This window comes from Phaeoacremonium minimum, assembly GCF_000392275.1.
Source record: "Phaeoacremonium minimum UCRPA7 unplaced genomic scaffold PA7_03_scaffold_108, whole genome shotgun sequence".
NCBI classification, from domain to species: Eukaryota; Fungi; Ascomycota; class Sordariomycetes; order Togniniales; family Togniniaceae; genus Phaeoacremonium; species Phaeoacremonium minimum.
The window spans coordinates 100239-118791 of NW_006921015.1; the positions used below are offsets into that span (position 1 = coordinate 100239).

At 49.2% G+C, this 18553-nt stretch overlaps 3 protein-coding genes across 3 annotated transcripts; all 3 read left to right on the plus strand.

The window, feature by feature from the left end:
• Nucleotides 1-43: 43 nt before the first annotated feature.
• On the plus strand, nt 44-1234 carry UCRPA7_1473 (putative serine threonine-protein phosphatase 6 regulatory ankyrin repeat subunit b protein; the record flags this gene model as incomplete). Its single annotated transcript, XM_007914053.1, has 1 exon — nt 44-1234. The coding sequence occupies one exon, from the start codon at nt 44-46 to the stop codon at nt 1232-1234; it is 1191 nt and encodes a 396-aa protein (XP_007912244.1).
• Nucleotides 1235-8983: 7749 nt separating this feature from the next.
• On the plus strand, nt 8984-9835 carry UCRPA7_1474 (putative short chain oxidoreductase protein; the record flags this gene model as incomplete). Its single annotated transcript, XM_007914054.1, has 1 exon — nt 8984-9835. One exon carries the CDS (start codon nt 8984-8986, stop codon nt 9833-9835), a length of 852 nt encoding a protein of 283 aa, XP_007912245.1.
• Nucleotides 9836-11060: 1225 nt separating this feature from the next.
• Nucleotides 11061-12110, plus strand: UCRPA7_1475 (putative carboxypeptidase s protein; the record flags this gene model as incomplete). The annotated part of the gene is made up of 1 exon (XM_007914055.1): nt 11061-12110. One exon carries the CDS (start codon nt 11061-11063, stop codon nt 12108-12110), a length of 1050 nt encoding a protein of 349 aa, XP_007912246.1.
• Nucleotides 12111-18553: the final 6443 nt, after the last annotated feature.

Genomic DNA, 18553 nt, shown 5'->3' on the forward strand with positions numbered 1-18553 from the left:
AGCCTTAATGCTCACATCTAACCAGCCAGAGAGAACCATAGACATGGATGTCGACGACCGCAAGTCATTGGCCCCGCTCATCTACCGTCTGCCATTTGAGTTGCTGGCACTCATTGCATGGTTCTGCCCTCGCCAGCAGGACGTGTCTGCCCTGTCGCGAGCCAGTCGACGCCTGCACAAGTCTGTTGGCCGGCTCCTCTATGAGACCCAGGTATCTCAGGAGAATTATGATGTCGTCTTCTGGGCTGCCGAGTTTGGCCGCACAGGGACATTGAAGCGATGGATCTCTGCATGCGATCTCGAAGGCACCCGGCACGCTCCGTTAGACGTCTACTCCATCAACCGCGACGTGGACCGCGGTGGCAGGACGGTACGATACATTCCGGGGCCATTCGATCTTAGGGACCGACAAATGCATTCGCGCTTCTGGACGCCCCTGCACCGCGCCGCGCAGTTCGGCCACCTGGACACGGTCGACTTTCTGTTGGACCACGGGTGCGACGTGAATGCGCAGTCCCTAGGCCTCTCCCCGCACGGCCTGAGCTGCTTCCGCGATGCCAGGGACCGCGCGAATGCTCAAGTCGACGGGTGCGTCACCCTGGCGCCTTTGCACCAGGCCATAATCTCCAAGCAGGCCGGAGTCGCCAAGCGATTGCTTGAGAGGGGTGCCGAGGTCAACATCATGCTGCTTCGTCGCGAGGAGCCCTGCGGCGTCTCGGCGCTTCACCTCGCTGCGGCACATGGACTTGCACAGACGGTGACTGACCTCGTCGAGGGCGGGCATGCGGATGTCAACCAGCCTGACAAGGATGGTCTGCCGCCAATGCTCTACGCTGCGGAGCACGAAGCTAATCTCCAATGCATGGGCGCGCTGAGGGATTTGGGCGCTGACCTCAACATAGAAGTCGGTGGCGACGCAAAGCAGCCGCTGCTGGCTACACTCATCGAAAGAGTGAGGTGGAGAGCGGCAGCAAAGCTTATCGATCTGGGAGCTAGTGTGGATGTTGTAGGCGGGACGTCGACACTGCTGGAGTTGTGCGAGAGGGCGAAGATGTCGGTAATATACCCCGATACACTCGATCTTGACGCATGGGATAGCTTGGTCACACGGATCAAAGGGTCATCCCCCACTTTTGAAAAGCCTCAAAGTCGCGTCAAGAAGTTTCTGGCTCTTGCACGGAGAGAGAAACAACGAGCTCCTGGGGCGGTAAACTTTGAACAGCTATCAAATTAGACTAAGCAGCATGGGAAACACACGCCGCATAGGTTGAAGGAGAAAGCTTTGAACGAGGCGTTAGGTAAAATATATATTGGGCTGGTTATACAAAATCTATAGCGAAAAGTAGACCCTTGGCGACCGGCATCAAATATTGATCATGGCCGGTTTGTCTGGCCGCATATCTTCATCATCATGGAGATGAAATGCTAGCTCCTGCATGATGTTGACAGTCTGAACCGGACGGTCGGTGAAATCGCAATGCCCCTCATCCGGTAGGCAGCTCGATAACAATGTCGACCGTCCCTTATATCCGAAGAGAACTTTGATTGACGTTTGCGAAGCGTGATATGTTGCCTGAAGCGCCGATGCAAAGGATGTGATGAATGGCGATAGCTCCGGGCCGTCCTCTATGAGATCCATTCGATCGACGATTATTACAATGCGCATCCCATGGTTGAGAGCAAGTTCCAATACGACTTTTGCAATATTATCAATCAGATGTTGACCTGTCTCAGTTACATTGGATCCATTGTCCATTTGGATGGTGCTGAAACCAGGAGGAAGTGTGATGCTGCCAAATTCTGAAGAGCCCCCAAGCGACATTAAGCTCCGAAGTAAGCTTCGGAGCATCTCCAAGAACCCTTCAACTGGCTTGCCGTACGTTTCAGTTGGAAAACTGTATATGACTTTGTGGCAACGCGCAAGATAGTAGACCATCGCACATGTGAGAGCAGAAGTTTCGTCATCTGCAGCGTCTGAAGTTTGAAGTAACAGTATGCTCGGATCGTCTTCATTCCACCACATCGAAATTGCTTCCGGAACACGGGAGTCGCCGTAGAAGTGAAAGGCAAGGCCTATGTTATCTTGAAATATTTCTATTTGTGTGGTTGATGTCATTGACTCGGCAGAGCGAGTTGTCAGAATCTGCTCAACAGGAACATCCTCCAGTCTTTGGGACTCTGGTTGAGGATGACTGTTCACCGATCTCAGAACCTCCTCGCCTCTTTTTTCCGCTTTGTTGATGACAGCCTCAATAGATGAAGAGTATACGTCGGACAGGATGCTAGACAAGAATTTGGGTGACTCGTACGTCAAGTAATTCAAATTGCGATATAGCTCAAATGTCTCGTTAACAAGGTCATTGAGCATATTCTTATCGTGCGCCATCCAACGTCCTTTGTCTTTAACTTTCTTTGAGGCGCTTTTGACTTGTACCAAAAGCTTGGAAAATGATTTCTCGCTGCCACCGTCTTTGGGGATCTTGTTGTAGTCTCTTAATCGTTCCAGTGCTTTGCGACGTGAGTCGTGGAGTCGCGATATGATCCGGGCGATGAGAGCCTTCCTGCCTGGGTCGAAAGAGTGAAACTTTCCATCTTCGCGATCTGGGCCCCAGTAGTCTCCCCAGTCCGTGAGCACGAAGTGCGATGCTTCAAGCCGGAGCAAGAGTCCGTCGCGGTGACCCGAGTCATCCTCAACGATTTCCAATATAACGCCTCCAAAGTCGACTATGCCTTTCCAGGCAAGAATCACACCTGCGATGGCAAGAGCAGTTTCCATCAGAGATTGGAAAAACAAAGTCAGTCCATTATCTGATTGGAGAAGATGCTCGGGATTTTCATTAGGTTAAGCCTTTCTTGTAGCGATCGTGAGATGGAACGCTAGTTTTCATATAGGACTGTCGTGTTGGGTTGTCAATCAGGCTGCCTCAGCATGAGCTGCATTGGCAGTGTTCAATGGATACTTGGGGGCCGTAGAGGCGAGAGGACTGCTTTGGGCTGAGTGTTACCGTTATTCGCGGTAATAACCCTGTAAGTATTTGCCAATACAAATACGATTTACGCGATGCCCAAGCAGCCTACAGGCTCCTTCGAATCAGCGACGCCGATCCTACAGCCTGCATGAGACAGGCCATTGCCCCTGCTGTCACAGCCCCCAAAGCTGAGCCTGAGAGTTAGCCGCTTATGCACCCAGTCCACCCTCAGCATATTCTAGTGTGGCTAGTTGCGATATTGAATTATTATACCTGTCTCCCAAGCCAGTCTCGCCAATGTCTCGTGGCCTTTTCTCGATCTATCAACACGCTTGGCCGCGCTCAGGAGAGTCTCTATAACTCACACTTCATAAGATTTACCTAACAGGCATCAGTGATTACCGACGTAGATCAATTGGAAGGTTAGATCACCGTCGAAATGGCCTCTACGCCGGGACATATCGACGAAGGTCAGAATCTAGGTCAGATGAGTGGTGGAATGCAGGCCCGCACAAGTCGAGCACCTCCCAACTCCTCTGTTCCTTTGGTGGTTTCTTCATCCGCAGGGACTCACGCATTGGGTCGAGAACATGGTGGTCTAAATCTAGTGGACTATGGCGCAGATCAATTCGATTCACTGAACTATAATGGTGGTGGTTACTACGGCAGGGCTGGCGAGGTATTACCTAGCACGGAGGCAGACGCCCCGAAAGCCCAGCATAAAGTCTCAGACGACAAACGACAAGCACACGAAGGTGTGCTATATTGTTTAATGACTCAAGAACAGAAAGGTGGAGCTTGGCAACAGTATTACAAAGACCAGCCTTGGAAGGGTGTCGTGGACGGTCTCTCCAACTCAGAACTCGACAAAGAAGTGGATCAAACAACAGTGATTACATACTGCGCTTATGCAGTGGTTGAAAATAGAATTCCAAGGCTCGGAAATACAGCGCAAACATGGAAAGAAAACCCTGTCGATTTCGAGTTAGGAAGAGATGCAACTGTCATAAGTTATGACTGGCCGTCACTGATCCTCAATTCCCAAAATCTTGTTGAAGTCATGAAGTTGCTATTGGATTATTACCCAGGCCAGTTAGGGCGTTACGACTTTTTCAAAAGCGACCAGGACAACTTCGTTGCATTGATGTATTATTTCGGCGAACTGAAGGAGTATCTCAAGACATACCAACAATCAAACCCGTCAGGCCCGTTGAACTTAGAAATCGGAGATTGTGGAGCCGAAGAGATCCCCAAGTTGCTACAGGGACAGTTAGACCTAGGCGAACTGGCTCAACGTCGCTGTAATGAGTCAACGGCCAGGGATATCGCAATCTTGCTTCGGCTTCTGGCCCCTATGTATCGAAACAAAGTGGCACCTATCTTTCCTCCCCTATCAAGCCCCGAGCCACTTATTAACTACGAGTCTCTTTGGTATTTATTCAGACCGGGCACATACATTTATGTGAACCACTCAGCCTTCCTCCAGGATGGATTATACGACCTTCAGGGACCCACAGGGAACAATGACAGGTCAGGCTGTGTTGTTGTGAACTGGCTATATAAGCCAAAGCAAGCAGGCATGAATAACACTCTACAAGAAGGCGTACATGATTGTATGGAGATTTCTGCATGGAGTATAGCATACACCGGCACGAAATTTCAACGTGTAGCACATGCAGCCATCATCCAGAGCTTCAAGGGGTTCAAGCCGGTGCAAAGTCTTCCAATCATTCCTGCTCTCCTACAGGACCAGCTGGACGGTGGTGCATTCCGCAATAAACTGGAAAACATGGGTCGCAAGTACCTTTCTATTCTAGCCGAACCACGCAAAGTAGCATATCGTGAGTACGACGATCCGGTTCGGGGATATCAAGGTCCAATCATTGTTGATTCAGACGCGTACAATCAACAAAGAACGCCAGTTGGATATGGCCAACGGGCAGGCTACCCTGGGCTCCAACTGATTGATGATGGAGGGGGTGGGAAGAAATTCGCTGATATTACGAATTTTGACACCCATAACAGCCAGGACTTCCAGAGAATCGACGAAGTATATCGATTATTGCCGTCGCAGATTGGTGGTCTTGCTCTGAAATCAAAAAGCTGGTTGGTTTTTGACATGGACAAGATCAGTGACGGTCCCCCAATCTCTCCTCCCAATCAATTGGGATCAGAGTTGGTCTTAGTACGAGACATCGATAAAGAAATTCTTCGTACGGTGCGCCCAAAAGGCGAACAGCGAGTTGCAATGAGTTCGGACTTCATTGCCGGCAAGGGCGAAGGTCAAATATTCCTCCTCTATGGACCGCCTGGAACGGGCAAAACACTGACTGTCGAGTGTGTGGCAAACGATACCGGGCGTCCACTGCTCACTCTAACAGCCCAGGACTTGGGAGGGACCAGTTTTATGGGACAACCCGTCAATATGGGCTTGCATGGCAATTCGGAGACTGTCCTCCGAACCTGGTTCTCATTGGCTGCGAAATGGGACGCGATCCTCCTTATTGACGAAGCAGACCTGTTTCTCGAGCAAAGGCGAGAGGGAGACCTCGACCGGAACAGTCTCTCTACTGTTTTTCTCCGAACGATGGAGTACTACAAAGGTGTTCTGTTCCTGACCACGAATCGACCAGGCCATCTTGATGATTCATTCATCTCCCGGATAACATGTCCAATTGCTTATCTCCCTCTGTCAAAGGAGACAAAAGCAAATATCCTGGACAAGTTAGTGCACAAATTCGAAGAGACGGGAACTATCTCAGTGGACACCTCAGCTACCGATTACCTCATTGAAAATTGTGACAACCTCAATGGACGCGAGATTCGTAACATCCTACAGAACGCTGTTTCAAGTGCAGAGGTCAGTTTACATGAGCCGGCGAGGAAAAGTCACACAATGCCGCAACAAAGGGGCAAAGACATGGTGCGAGTCAAAATGATCCATGTTAAGGCAGCAGTGGAGCGCCAAAAAGCGTTCCAAGAGTATCTGAAGCAGGTCAAGGGTGACAAAGATGAATTGACACGGGCGCGGAGAAAACAGGACTATCTTGTTCCACCATAAGTCCGTGAACAGAGTTTAGAAGGGTCGGACATTATCACATATATGTGATTGGTACTCTGATCTGAGTGTACGACTTCAACGTTTACTGCAATGGGACAGGATTAAGTCTTCAAACGCAGAGACCAATGAAATGAACGAATAGAGATTTGAGCCATGTGAAATGAGTTTATGAACAGTATAGAAAAGCCTTTGCGAGACCTTAAGACGTTCGATTTTGGCGTTTGGTAGTTACGTGCGAAATCCCGTGGTTATCTGTATCAGAAAGAAAGAAATTGATCAAGATGGCGTAAAATCTATTAGTGTAGTCCAATCTTGATCGATTTCCAGCATCGAGGAGTCGGACCACAAACCCATGCTATCGTTGGAATTGTTTCCGACACCCCAGGATGAGTCGGCTGAGATTAAGGGGGGAGTTTCAGGTCTCCAATACTCGATATTGTACGGATCCGTCGACAAAGGTAGAGTTCTGTCGTTTGGTGGCGGAAAGCTTGATTGGATGGGCTCAGAAGAACCGCCGCTACTCTGCGCGAACGGGAATTGTGCGGATGCAGGTTTGGGATCCAAGGGCCGCTTGACGACGGTGCCAAAATAGGGAATGCGAATGCCGTTGGATTGGCGGAAGGTCGATTGCATAGTGACAATCTCCCTGCCTGATAGGAACTGGATCGTCTCTCGAGATTGACGCGCAATTCTACAACCCTTTATCTCTTGCTTCTCAAGGATGCCCTCCGTAACAGTAACTAGATCGGAGTCCTCCTTGGAATTCTGAGATCCCATCTGTTCTGATGGCCGAGATGTGCATATCATTAGAACGACAACAGCGGTGAAAGCGATAAAATCGCATGTCCTGCACTCATAGAGACATGAACCGTAAACCTCGCATCGAAACGTGTTATATCGTCTCAACAGTTCGCGAGCCGCCTCCATGGACTTAAGCCTGCTGACGTGGTAAGAAGCTTCTGTAGAGGACTGTCCAATGAATGGAAGATGAATGTATAGTTTGACGTGGAAGAAGTAAAACTGCAGCACAAGTCTTTGCCTAAGATCGTCCGATTCTGCATCATGAGGTTCGCTTGGTACATCCCACCAACTATCTGGCATAACTGTTGCCACTTTGATCATCTGCTCGTCCAGGTCCATGGCATAGGCAAACGATGGGCTGTTCGGTGACACATCCCGGTCTATAACCTTCCCGGCGAGCAGAGCAGCACTGAAGCTGAGACGAAGCATTGGAGACGGCGATGTCTTGATAATATTTGCCACCGTGTCGCCAAAGTGCATATCGTTGAATCCGTAAGGAAGACCAATTAGCATGCTGGTCATGCGATCGCCAAGGTAGATTTCCCACCAGATGCCGCTCTGCGCCGGAGATTTGGCATCTATCTGGTACAGGCCCTGAAAAGTCCGTTAGAACTGACCGTGGGTTGGATTAGAATGCACGATACCATTACCTGCGCGAATGTCATGGCTTTCCGCCACAACATCCATGCTTTTCGAGGTTGACCAATGTCCTTGTGCACTTTGGCTAGTAGTACTAGACACCCCAAGCCTTCGACTGTAGTCATATATGTGAACTCTGATGTGACCAGACTCTCAACGAGGGCATATAAATCGTCGCCGTCGGATGCACTGCGGGCGAAAGCAACGGCAAGAGTGCCCAGATCGCTCGGGTTTCCGGTTGTATAGACTCGTGCTGCAAAGTCTTCTATGGATTCGGCGGCTGGTGCTCCAGAGAATGCACGTATTTTCATTCGGTAGTTACGCCACCAAGCTCCATTGTTCGCAAACATCAGAACCATGGCATCATAGCTAGGTAAGGCTGCGCGTAGTGTCTCGCAGATGAGTTTCGCTTTGACAACAGGGTCCCCTATGGCATTTACATTGCTTGGCAAGGCTTTCATTTCGCTTGAGAAATCCGAGATATCGCTATGCAATACCTCAACGTCTTAGGATGGAGTTTGGCTAAAGCAGAGAGTAACTTACTTCAGCATTGCGAAGAACTGATACAATTGGAACTCGCTGGTCAATGCCATCACCTGGTGGGATTATGTCTGAATTCTGATCGAGTTGCTGGCTGGGCAACGGCGCATTCTGCTTCTGTGCTGTTTGGCCTGCTGCCCTCAACGGTATGGCTCGCACAGCGGATGAGGCCCGGTTTACAACATTTATCGGTTCCCTTTGACCGACACATCGAGATCCGCGAATGATACATGGACGACAGCTGGAATGCTCTTGGCTAAAGTAGCAACGTATTTTGCGACGGCGGCCTAGCCAGGAGGATTAGTATGAGTCAAATAGGATTGAAAGACTGTCGTTGCTTGAATTAAGGACAGAAATCGGGAAAGAAACCTCATATCGCACATTCAACGCAGCTCCGTGTGCCTTTTCGGATCACTTTCGATGGCCACGGGAAGGATAGGGCGGGCAAACTGGATCCGGGTTCAGCCATTATTGTGTATGAAATATTGCTATGTATGAAGAACGGCACTCTCCAGGTCGCCGTACTCTGGACTCGAAGAAACGCCGACCCTAAGTGGAGAAGGCGGACAAACAGGGCCAGATGGTTGGCTAACACAGGCGTTTCCGTCCATTGCTCCGTCCTCCGTCCGCACACGTGATCGAATCTCGGGATTTCCCAGCGACGCAATTGGACATTGGTCAGCCCAAAGACTGATAGAGTTTTCTGGGGTTGCTGGGAATGCACCACCAGCTCGGACAAGAGCGAGCTACCGTAGACCGGAAATTCGCCAAGTCAACACAAGAACAACCGGCCCGGACGAACGACTTGCGTAGAACGTCTGAGAATAAAAGTATAAATAGACATAACCTATTACACTGTGGGCTTACTTATTCTTGGCCATCACAGATTTGGGCACAGTTCATTGATCATTGCAACATAAACATTTGATTTAAGATATACTCTTCTTTCCACGAAATATCACCAACCTTCACGATGCAATGGTTTATCACAGGCTGTTCCAGTGGTCTCGGGCTTGAATTAGCACGAGCTGTCTTAGACGCGGGCCAAATTGTAATTGCGTCCTCTCGTCGGCCAGACAAAACACCAAGCTTAGTGGCCGAGATCCAAGGGCGGGGTGGTCAATGGATAGCTCTCGATACAGCCGGCCCCGATGTTGAGAAGGTCATCGCAGAAACTGCTGCCAAGTACGGTCCAATTGATGTGCTCGTTAATAACGCAGGATATGGCACAGTAGGCCCACTGGAGACTCAGTCTACGGGAATCATGCAGAAGATGCTGGCCGCGAATTTGTTTGGGCCAATTCGTGCATCGCAGACCATAATACCGTCTATGCGAGAACGAAGAGCTGGAACCATCGTCAATGTGAGCAGCGGCGAGTTTTGGTTTGCGCACGCAGGTATCGCTATCTACGGCGCCTCCAAGTTCGCCGTCGAAGGAGTATCCGAAGCGCTTCAGAAGGAAGTTGCCAACTTCGGCATCCGGGTCTTGCTCGCTGAGCCTGGGGGTATGCGCACATCCCTCATTGATCCAGCTAAGCCAGAGCTATTTGCCGCGATGCCTGAGACATACAAGGACACCATGGTTGACCACACTCTAAAAGGGCTGTCGATGCTACATGGAAATCAGAGTCTGGACCCTAAAAGAGTCGCTGCTGCGATCGTAAAGGAGGTTCTGGACCCGACACTCAGTAAAGATGGCAAGCCTATGCTGAGAATGCCCCTCGGAAAGGAGTCTATAGGCGGGATGAGGAGTAGGGCTGACGAGTTCAAGGAGACAGCAGAGGTCTTTGAGACCCGCGCACTGGAGTGTGACTTTCCAGAGTGAATAAGCTAGAAGATTGACAGTATAAGACTTGAAGCAGGGTTGAAGGTAGATGATTTAGACAAATGAGACCAATCACAACACAAGGCTGTTCGTACTCCGCAGTAATCATCAATTTAGGTAATAGCTCTCAAGTAAAATAGAAACTAACTACCTCTTTGCTAAGAGCTAAGATTGAATTAAACAAATCTGTGTCAAAATCACTGCAATTATTAAACCAGAGTATCCTTTGCGTTCAGTTGGCTTGTTCGCTGCGACCTGTTCGGTATGACTTATCTGGTGTGACTTGCTCGGTATGGCCGGCTCGGGATAAACTGCTAGCTGCGCTCGTAAGGATTGGGTGATCTGCAGCATGGAAACGCACAGCCAGGTTCTCGCTCCTATGATAGGCCCAACAGCAGCAGCGGCAAAGGACTATTCGGCCATTATTGCGACATTCAATCCATGATCGCACATGATCGCACACCTCTAGAGTTTACTAAGGCAGCAAGTGTCGGTCGCCTTTATCTATTACCTTATCATCACGTCGAGACGTTACGCGGTAATGATTTGTTCTTCTTTACCCCGCTAACATCATCACTTCACTGTTCTCAACTGGTCTGTCCTGGACGGTTTTTAAATCGGCTTCAGGTCTTCGAATAAAGAGCCGTCACCTAGTCCCATAATTGTTACGATTGATCTGATCGCTATGAAGGAGAAAGCAGAAGCCCTTGCTACCTCAACTCCTATGTCGTTCACAAATGGACCTAGCTATGAACGAGATGTGCCGTTATCAAGGCGCCTCGGTTGGAAAATGCCTTGGTTGCTCGTTCCACTCGCGTTGGCAGCCTATTTGTTCTCAATAACCTATCCAAATTCATCATCCTGGATTGCTAATCGCCAACATACGCCGGTCAGCTCTCCGGCTATATGTGCGCAGCCGGCTGCACTTCTGCCTACAAACACAAGTTCGGAGCTGGACAAGGCCTATAAGTACCTGTCTGATTCTGCTTTCCGCAATGCCTCGGTTGAACGTTGGTCGGGAGCCGTGAAGATCAAGACGGAGACCTTCGATGATCTAGGAGAGGTGGGCGAAGATTCAAGATGGGAAGTTTTCTTCGATTTCTATGACTATCTCCAGAAGACTTTCCCGTTAACTCACAAAACTCTGAAAGTCGAAAAGGTGAATACGCATGGTTTATTATATACATGGAATGGCAGCGAGTCTCAGCTTAAACCCACGCTGCTAATGGCCCACCAAGACACCGTCCCTGTACCCGCTGACACTATTGACGCATGGACCTATCCTCCTTGGAGCGGTGTGTACGATGGCAAGTTTGTTTGGGGCCGTGGAGCGAGTGACTGCAAAGATCAGCTCACTGCCATCCTTGAAGCTACGGAGTTGCTGCTGGGAGCCGGTTTCCAGCCCCGGCGCACTATTTTGCTTTCCTTCGGCTACGATGAAGAGTCCTTTGGCTACCATGGCGCCGGCAACCTGTCATCTGTCATTCGTGATCGCTATGGTAGTAGCGGCGGCCTGGCCGCGCTGGTAGACGAAGGGGCGCGTTTCGAAAAAGCCTGGGGAACCCTCTTCGCGAAGCCTGCCACAACAGAGAAGGGCGCTACCAATGTCGAAATCGTCATCCGCACTCCAGGGGGGCATTCATCAATCCCGCAGGATCACACCGGTATTGGCATTCTCAGCGAGCTTATCACCGAGATCGAGGCCACCCAGTATCCCACGCACTTGGACGAGAGGAATCCTTACTATACACAGCTCCACTGTGGTGCAGCACACTCACCCGAGTTCCCTACCAAGCTCAGGAAGTTACTTGCACAGCGCCGACCTGCCTCATCTTTACAGCATGGGTGCCATGGTAGCGTCCGTCGCAAGCCAGACCATCTTGCACTCGAGGCTGCTAAACAGGGCCCGGACGTCAAGTATCTCATGCAAACTTCGCAGGCTGTTGATATCATTTCGGGTGGCGCCAAGGTCAACGCTCTGCCCGAGCGCGTTAGGGCCGTCATCAACCACCGTGTTAACATCGGCGAAACGATTGATGTCGTCCGCGATAGACTGACCCAGATCGCGAGTAATGTAGCCAACAAGTACAATCTCACTCTACATGCTTTCGACGGCAAGGAGGAGTCATCCTCGATTATCCTTTCGACCCGCGTGGGTTTTGGCCTTAATCCTGCGCCTGTTACGCCGGCTGATGGCTCTGGCGTCAGCCCATTTTCCATCCTTGCCGGCAGCGTTCGCGCCGTATTTGGCGAGGAGACTATCGTCAGTGAGTAATCACATTTCTTGAGATTGAGTCTACTTCATGCTCTCATCCCTGGTTAGAGTGCTCTCACGTCACCCTTATGAGACGAAGCTAAATTCGCCGAGTCCTGTCATGCTAAAATCCAAATGTATGCCGTATGCTGACCAGCTGGCCAAAGCTCCGGGTATTCTCACAGGCAATACAGATACGAGGTTCTTCTGGGACTTGACAGAGCACATCTTTCGCTTCGATCCAAGCTTCGACGCCGACGAGAGCGAGCCCGGTTTGGATGCAATTCATACTATAAACGAAAAGGCTAATGTGAATGGTCACATCAACTCTGTGAGGTTCTTCGTTCTGTTCATCCAGAACATCGACGAGGCTGAGCTCTGAGTAACCGCGGTCTTTATCGACGATAGTCTCGTGACTGGGTGGATAGGAAGGAGGGAATGAAGGCTTAGTTGACTGACTCTAACGCTGCCATTGGGTCATCCCAAAGAATCGAGAAACGCGGGTTTGTATGTTCCCGAGGGATTATAGAAGCAAAGAAGTTCAGCAAAGACGTAGAATGCTAGAATAGTGTTGACCACGATAGCATTTTCCAAGCCACGTCTGAATGTGTTTAATCTCGCTGGACCTAGGAGAAAACCCCAGATCGTGACAATGACTCCAAAACAAGCCACAATGTTGGTTGTGACGAATATCCATTGTGAAGCCCCTTCGGCTTTCCTAGCCTTGTCCAACACGGAAAAATAGCCAAAGCCAAGTACACCAGAGTTGAATATCGCGAATGCTACTATCCAACCATTGTTCATATGGAAAAGTTTGAAGGCAATGACCAGAATGATTCCAGAAAGGATCATAGGGGGAACAAATATAACTATGATAAAGGCGAGCATGTAGACACAAAGGACCGGCCCTTGAAAATATCCCTCTTCAAAGCTGGTCTCGTGGTGGAATAGAATTGCATAGAAGCTCCTAAATCCAGCACAATATCCAAGGTAAATTAAGGGGCCTGCAATCACTACTGAGATGATCACGCCAATCAACTTGTTTTCTAGCTCTACTTTATGTGTACAGGCTGTTTTGATAACCAAGACTGCCACGTTGTCGTCGAGTTCGTGAAGGTGAAAAAGATAGAGCAACAGCTGGACCGATGACCATCCCGTCAGAAGAAAGGCTGAAGCGACCCGGATGTCCCAGGGGAGTGTTATTGCAGAAAGTTTGACCATGACTACAAGGACAGAAAAGATGGTTACCAAATCCACCCATTTCTCTCGATGGGCCAGAACGTTTGTTCCAAGAGCTTTACGAAGTTGAGAGAGCTTTTCATCGGAAAGATTATCTTCCACCGTCATACCTGCTTCAAGCAAGCTCATCCGTCGTCGTGACACGCCAAGTTCCGGCTCGGGTGATGTCGCTACTGCTGCGCTCCTCTGCATTTCTATTCGGTCTGATGATTGGCCGGGCAATAGGTTGCTTGTTCGTACAGGCACAGTCCCACGACTCTCGGTTTCGGACGCTGTCTCGCTCAAGAAGCTTGGCGATAGCAGTCTTTTAAGCAGATCATGATTACCACGCTGGTCACCGTAATGATCGTTGGCTCGGAGGAGAAGTAGTGCCGCAGCATTTACATGCCAGTGCCTCTTCCATCGACGGTTTCGATCGCTGCTGATGCGATAGAATGGGAAGCGACGAGATAGCTCTGGAAGCGATTCCGCTCTTCACCGCCAAGCTAAACGCCTGCACCAAAGTGAAGTAGATCACAATAGCCTCGGACACACATGCCAAAGGATTGAGCCGCCAGAATACGAAAGTCCACGGCATGATCGTGTGGCAGTCGTCATCGTGCGGGGGACTGTAGAAAAGGCTCCCGTAAGGCTGTGTGAGCAAGCAGAGGCTAAGTGTGAGGAACATGCCCACCACATTTTCGAGTGAGAACTCGTTGTTAGAGGAGCATGAGGTTGCTGTTAAAGAGTCGGGTACACTCTGATTATTGGTCATCATTGCCATGATTATTGTATATCTTTAAATGTCGGAAAGGTGGAGTAGAGCATCCTCATTCATGTGCGTATCCAAGGCGGAGGGAGCCTACAATGCCCGCTTTTAAGCAACTCTGCAAGCAATGCTTGTTCAGGTCTACCTATGGATGTCTTTTAGTGCACATGGGGAAAATGTCTATATAGTCCCGGCCGATTCGTCATTCTACATAGAAAAAAAAACTAATAAAAGCACATCTGCCGCGTGGCCGAATCTTGGGGCTTTATGCTAGTTCTACTTGTAGTAACTGCTAAGCGTACGTGCGGAAGCACCTCACGATTGGGTCGTGACGACCACTTGTGGTGGCTAAGATGCGATGGAGGGTGGTGTAAGACATTATACAGGCAAATCGAACCTGTCATGTTGTGCGGATTTGGACCTGCTGATGCGGAGTTGTCTCATTGCAACCTTGTTGCGGCGCACCGCTCTGCAGCTGTAGCGCAATAATGGCTTGACTGCGCCCCAAGTCACAGCCCCCAAAAGAAACTGCCTACTTACCAGGTACTGTACAGTTTATTGAGTACAGTACCTAGGCGTCTTTGCTGCATGATAACATGGAATTGGCCGCAACAGGGAACTGACGAATCGCATCGACAGCCCTTTCTTCCGTCCATCTCAGCTTGAAAAATATAGGCTACTATGACATTATTCTGGAGTGTTTGACTATTGACCGCGTCTCTGTCAATTCTGCACGTTTCATGCTCACACAATGACTCCGAATTCGGCCGCGAGAACCCTTATCGAAGACATAAGCAATGGAAATACTCCAAATGGAAGGATTGGGGGCCATATCGGTGAGAAGCTGCAGCAGGCTCTAACTATGTACCAATATTCATTCCTTTTGGCTCCAAATGACTGCTCCTAATCAATACACAGTCTATCTGATCAGCTATACGATAAAGACAGTCAGTTTTTGTTTGAATTGATTCAAAATGCCGATGACAACAAATACGAATGCGAAAGCCCGACTCTGAGCTTTACGTACAAGCGGGGGAGCCTAAGAGTAGATTGCAACGAAGTTGGCTCACAGAGAGCAGTGTTCGGGCAATTTGTGATATTGGTAAGAGCACAAAGGCTGGGCTTGGCAGATCTATCCGTCACATTGGCGAGAAGGGGATTGGATTCAAATCGGTCTTCAAGGTTGCTACAGCGATCTATATTTCCTCACGCGACTTCACCTTCAAATTAGACCGGTCTCAAGGCAGCATTGGCCTTGTTGCCCCCACCTGGGCTGATTTCCCTGAATCAAAGATACCTGGCTGTACCTCATTCTACCTCCAACTCTCAGAGAGTTGCGATGAAGCAAAAATCATCGAGGACTTTCAAACGCTCAGCCCCCAGGTGCTTATTTTCACTCGAAAACTGAGAAGAATCGAAATTAGAGTCGAGCAGGGCGCCCAGAAAGTTTAGAGTGAAGTCCTTTGGCGCAGCGATATCCATGAGAATGGAAGTACAATCAGGCTGTTGCACAGGGGAAGTACAACCTCGCGTTATGTTGTTACCACACATAACCTGCCCCAACTACCAGAAGAGGAGAAGCGGCCTGGCTGTTCAGAATCCCAGATCTTGTTGGCCTTTCCAATCTTGGATTTAGAGGTGTCGCCCGCATTGAACACCCAGCCGGTCTTCGCCTTTCTACCGATCCGAGACGATGGATTTAAGGTTAGCCCACCGCTGAGCTTTTCACGTCAGATAAAATTAGGCAATATTAAGTGTATAACCAGTTTCTGCTCCAAGGCGACTTTATACTTACGGCCAGCCAAGAAGAAGTAACCGATGCACCGTGGAACCGTGCCCTTCGGGACGCATCAGTAGATGCATTTGTTAGCGCCATTCACCACTTTGACTCTGTATCGCTTCGGTATTCTTGGACTTCAAATTGATCCCGATTATAACATCAGTGCGCTCAAAAACGTCCCCCAGGAGCAGCTTCAGATGAATGCCTGCCAATCTCCTAGCTTCTTCAAGATTGCATTTCCTTTGGAAGATCAGGGCAATATCTTGTTTTACTCCTACAATCGTCTAGTTCAAGACGAAATACGCTTACTTCTGGTACACCCCGGAACCGAAGATGATCAATTTCGTGCTGTCGTTTTTCAAACACCCCTTCAACGTGCAAGCAGCTTCCAAGCAGTCTCGTATACTTGGGGCTTTACGGAGCTGTCTCATTTGCTTTGGACCCCAGAAGGTAGTGTCGAAATGACGTTGTCGATGTATTCGACTTTACACTCCTTACCACACGAGACACAACCGTTACTGCTATGGGCCGATGCGGTCTGTATCAACCAGAAAGACATTAAAAAAAATGTCGAGCAAGTCCGCATCCTCCCGCATATTTCCAAGCGTGCAACATGTGTTCTTGCCTGCTTGGGAACTGACGAGAATGGCGACCGTGCCTTAGAGGCGCTAATGCAAGTTCGTGTCAATGAAGCTCTAGGGACTTTACCCGAAGAATGGCCATAGGAGCTCGCAACGATACCTTCTCACTGGGTCAAGACAGGCACACCACCAGCAGATGATCCCATCTGGGAACACATATTGAATTTTTTTGAGCGACCATGGTTTCGAAGAGCGTGGATCATTCAAGAGGTTGTCACTGCAGTTAGCATACGAGTAATATGCGGCAAGTGGATGGTGGAGTGGAACGACCTGTTTACCGCTATCAAAATCATTGAACGTGGTTCGCAAACTCTGCCGACTAAACCGTGCACGGTACCAAGCATAACGTGGAAAATGTTTCTACAACTAGCAACGCAGTGGGAACTCGAGGCCCAACATCAACGCAGACCCATGCATGAATTACTCGAGAACTTTCGCTATACAGAATCGACTCTGCAGCACGACCAACTTTTCTCCTCCTCGGGCTTGCCATTGATGGAAATAAGCCGGAATTTGTGCTTGATTACGATATCAGTTTCGAGTCTCTTGTAAGGCAATACAGTTGGGCGTTCATTAGGCAGGGCAAAGTGATGGACTTGCTTCACTGTGCTGGACTCGGTAGACCGCCAGGGGTGAAGATTCCATCCTGGATTCCAGACTGGACAACCCAAAGGCAGAACAGTCTTCGTTCATTATCAGGCCAAGGGATGCCATGCGCTGCTTCAAGACTTACTGAGCCTCGAATTGATTACGCCCAGGCCACTAATGACTTTGAGCTAAGAGTGCATGGCGTCAAGGTCGACACAATCACGGCTGTGAGTACTACATCGAACTTACCGCAAGAGCTCGTATCGTACCTAAATGAGATCGATGAGATGGTCAGACTCGCTTCACCAACTCAATATGAAGACCTTAGGTGGCAAGTGCCCATTGCAGGAGCTCTCAAAGAGCGAATCAAAGGTCATGACATGCATGATTCATATATGGCATTGTGTGAGTATATAGGTAAGAAGCCTAAAAAAAGTAAGAACAAGAAAAGGCAACGGAAAGGAGTTGGTGAAAGATTAGGGTCTACCAGAGATAAAGATGCGCTGTGGTTGTCGGGCCAGAACTATTTCCTTGCACTTCAGGAAAACCTGGCTGGGTGGAAGTTTGTACTAACTGGAAAAGGGTATCTTGGAGTTGCGCCACCACAAGCACGAAAAGGGGATAGAATTAGCATTTTTGACGGGGGCGTGGTTCCTTTTCTCCTTAGAAAGAGCAAGGCTTTCACAGGTTCTTTCTATCTGGTTGGGGAGTGCTATATCCATGGGTTTATGAATGGCGAAGGATGTAACTTGGGTTTGCCTGATGAACTGATTAAATTACGCTGATTGAAAACACCGAGATAGAGCGATCCCTAAAAGAAAGAAACGATTGGTAACCAGGGGTTTCTTCTCGTTTATTCACGAGAGGTTTTGAACCCTGGGAAACCAGTATCACCGGTAACTTCAACAATCTGTTTCAAGCCTCAGTTCAATTTGATCCCCACAAAACAGCTAAATATGATTGGTATTTACAATCTATAATTTGTTCAGCATGCCTGTCCTTCTGTGACAATTGATATACTCAAACAATTGTTGCTCTGGCTCAAGAACAAGCACCTCATGGAACAATCTCAAGCTCATCTTGTCACCCAGCTTCTTAGCGTATTTGGCGAATTCACCAAAAATGGCTATGTGAGTTGGATGGCTTTTGCTCCAGCTTTCCAGAGATCCAAGACAATCAAAATATGCCAGCCCAAAGGTCCGATCTTTCTTAGCTTGAAGATTTACGGGATCGACAATATCCATAAACCGGCAGCTGATGCATCCCACCTCATCGCCGTTATCTCGGAGATATTGCATGCCCTTGGCAAGTGTCGGGTGCATTGAATCCAGGTAAAGATTGCGCTCCTCGGGAATTGTTGCTGACCAGTCTTGACCAGATCTAATGACTGCAAGGTTTCTTGTGCCAGAGATACGGACGCGTTGTCGAGCCTCTCGACTCTTCGAGGACAACTCCCCACATGGAATAT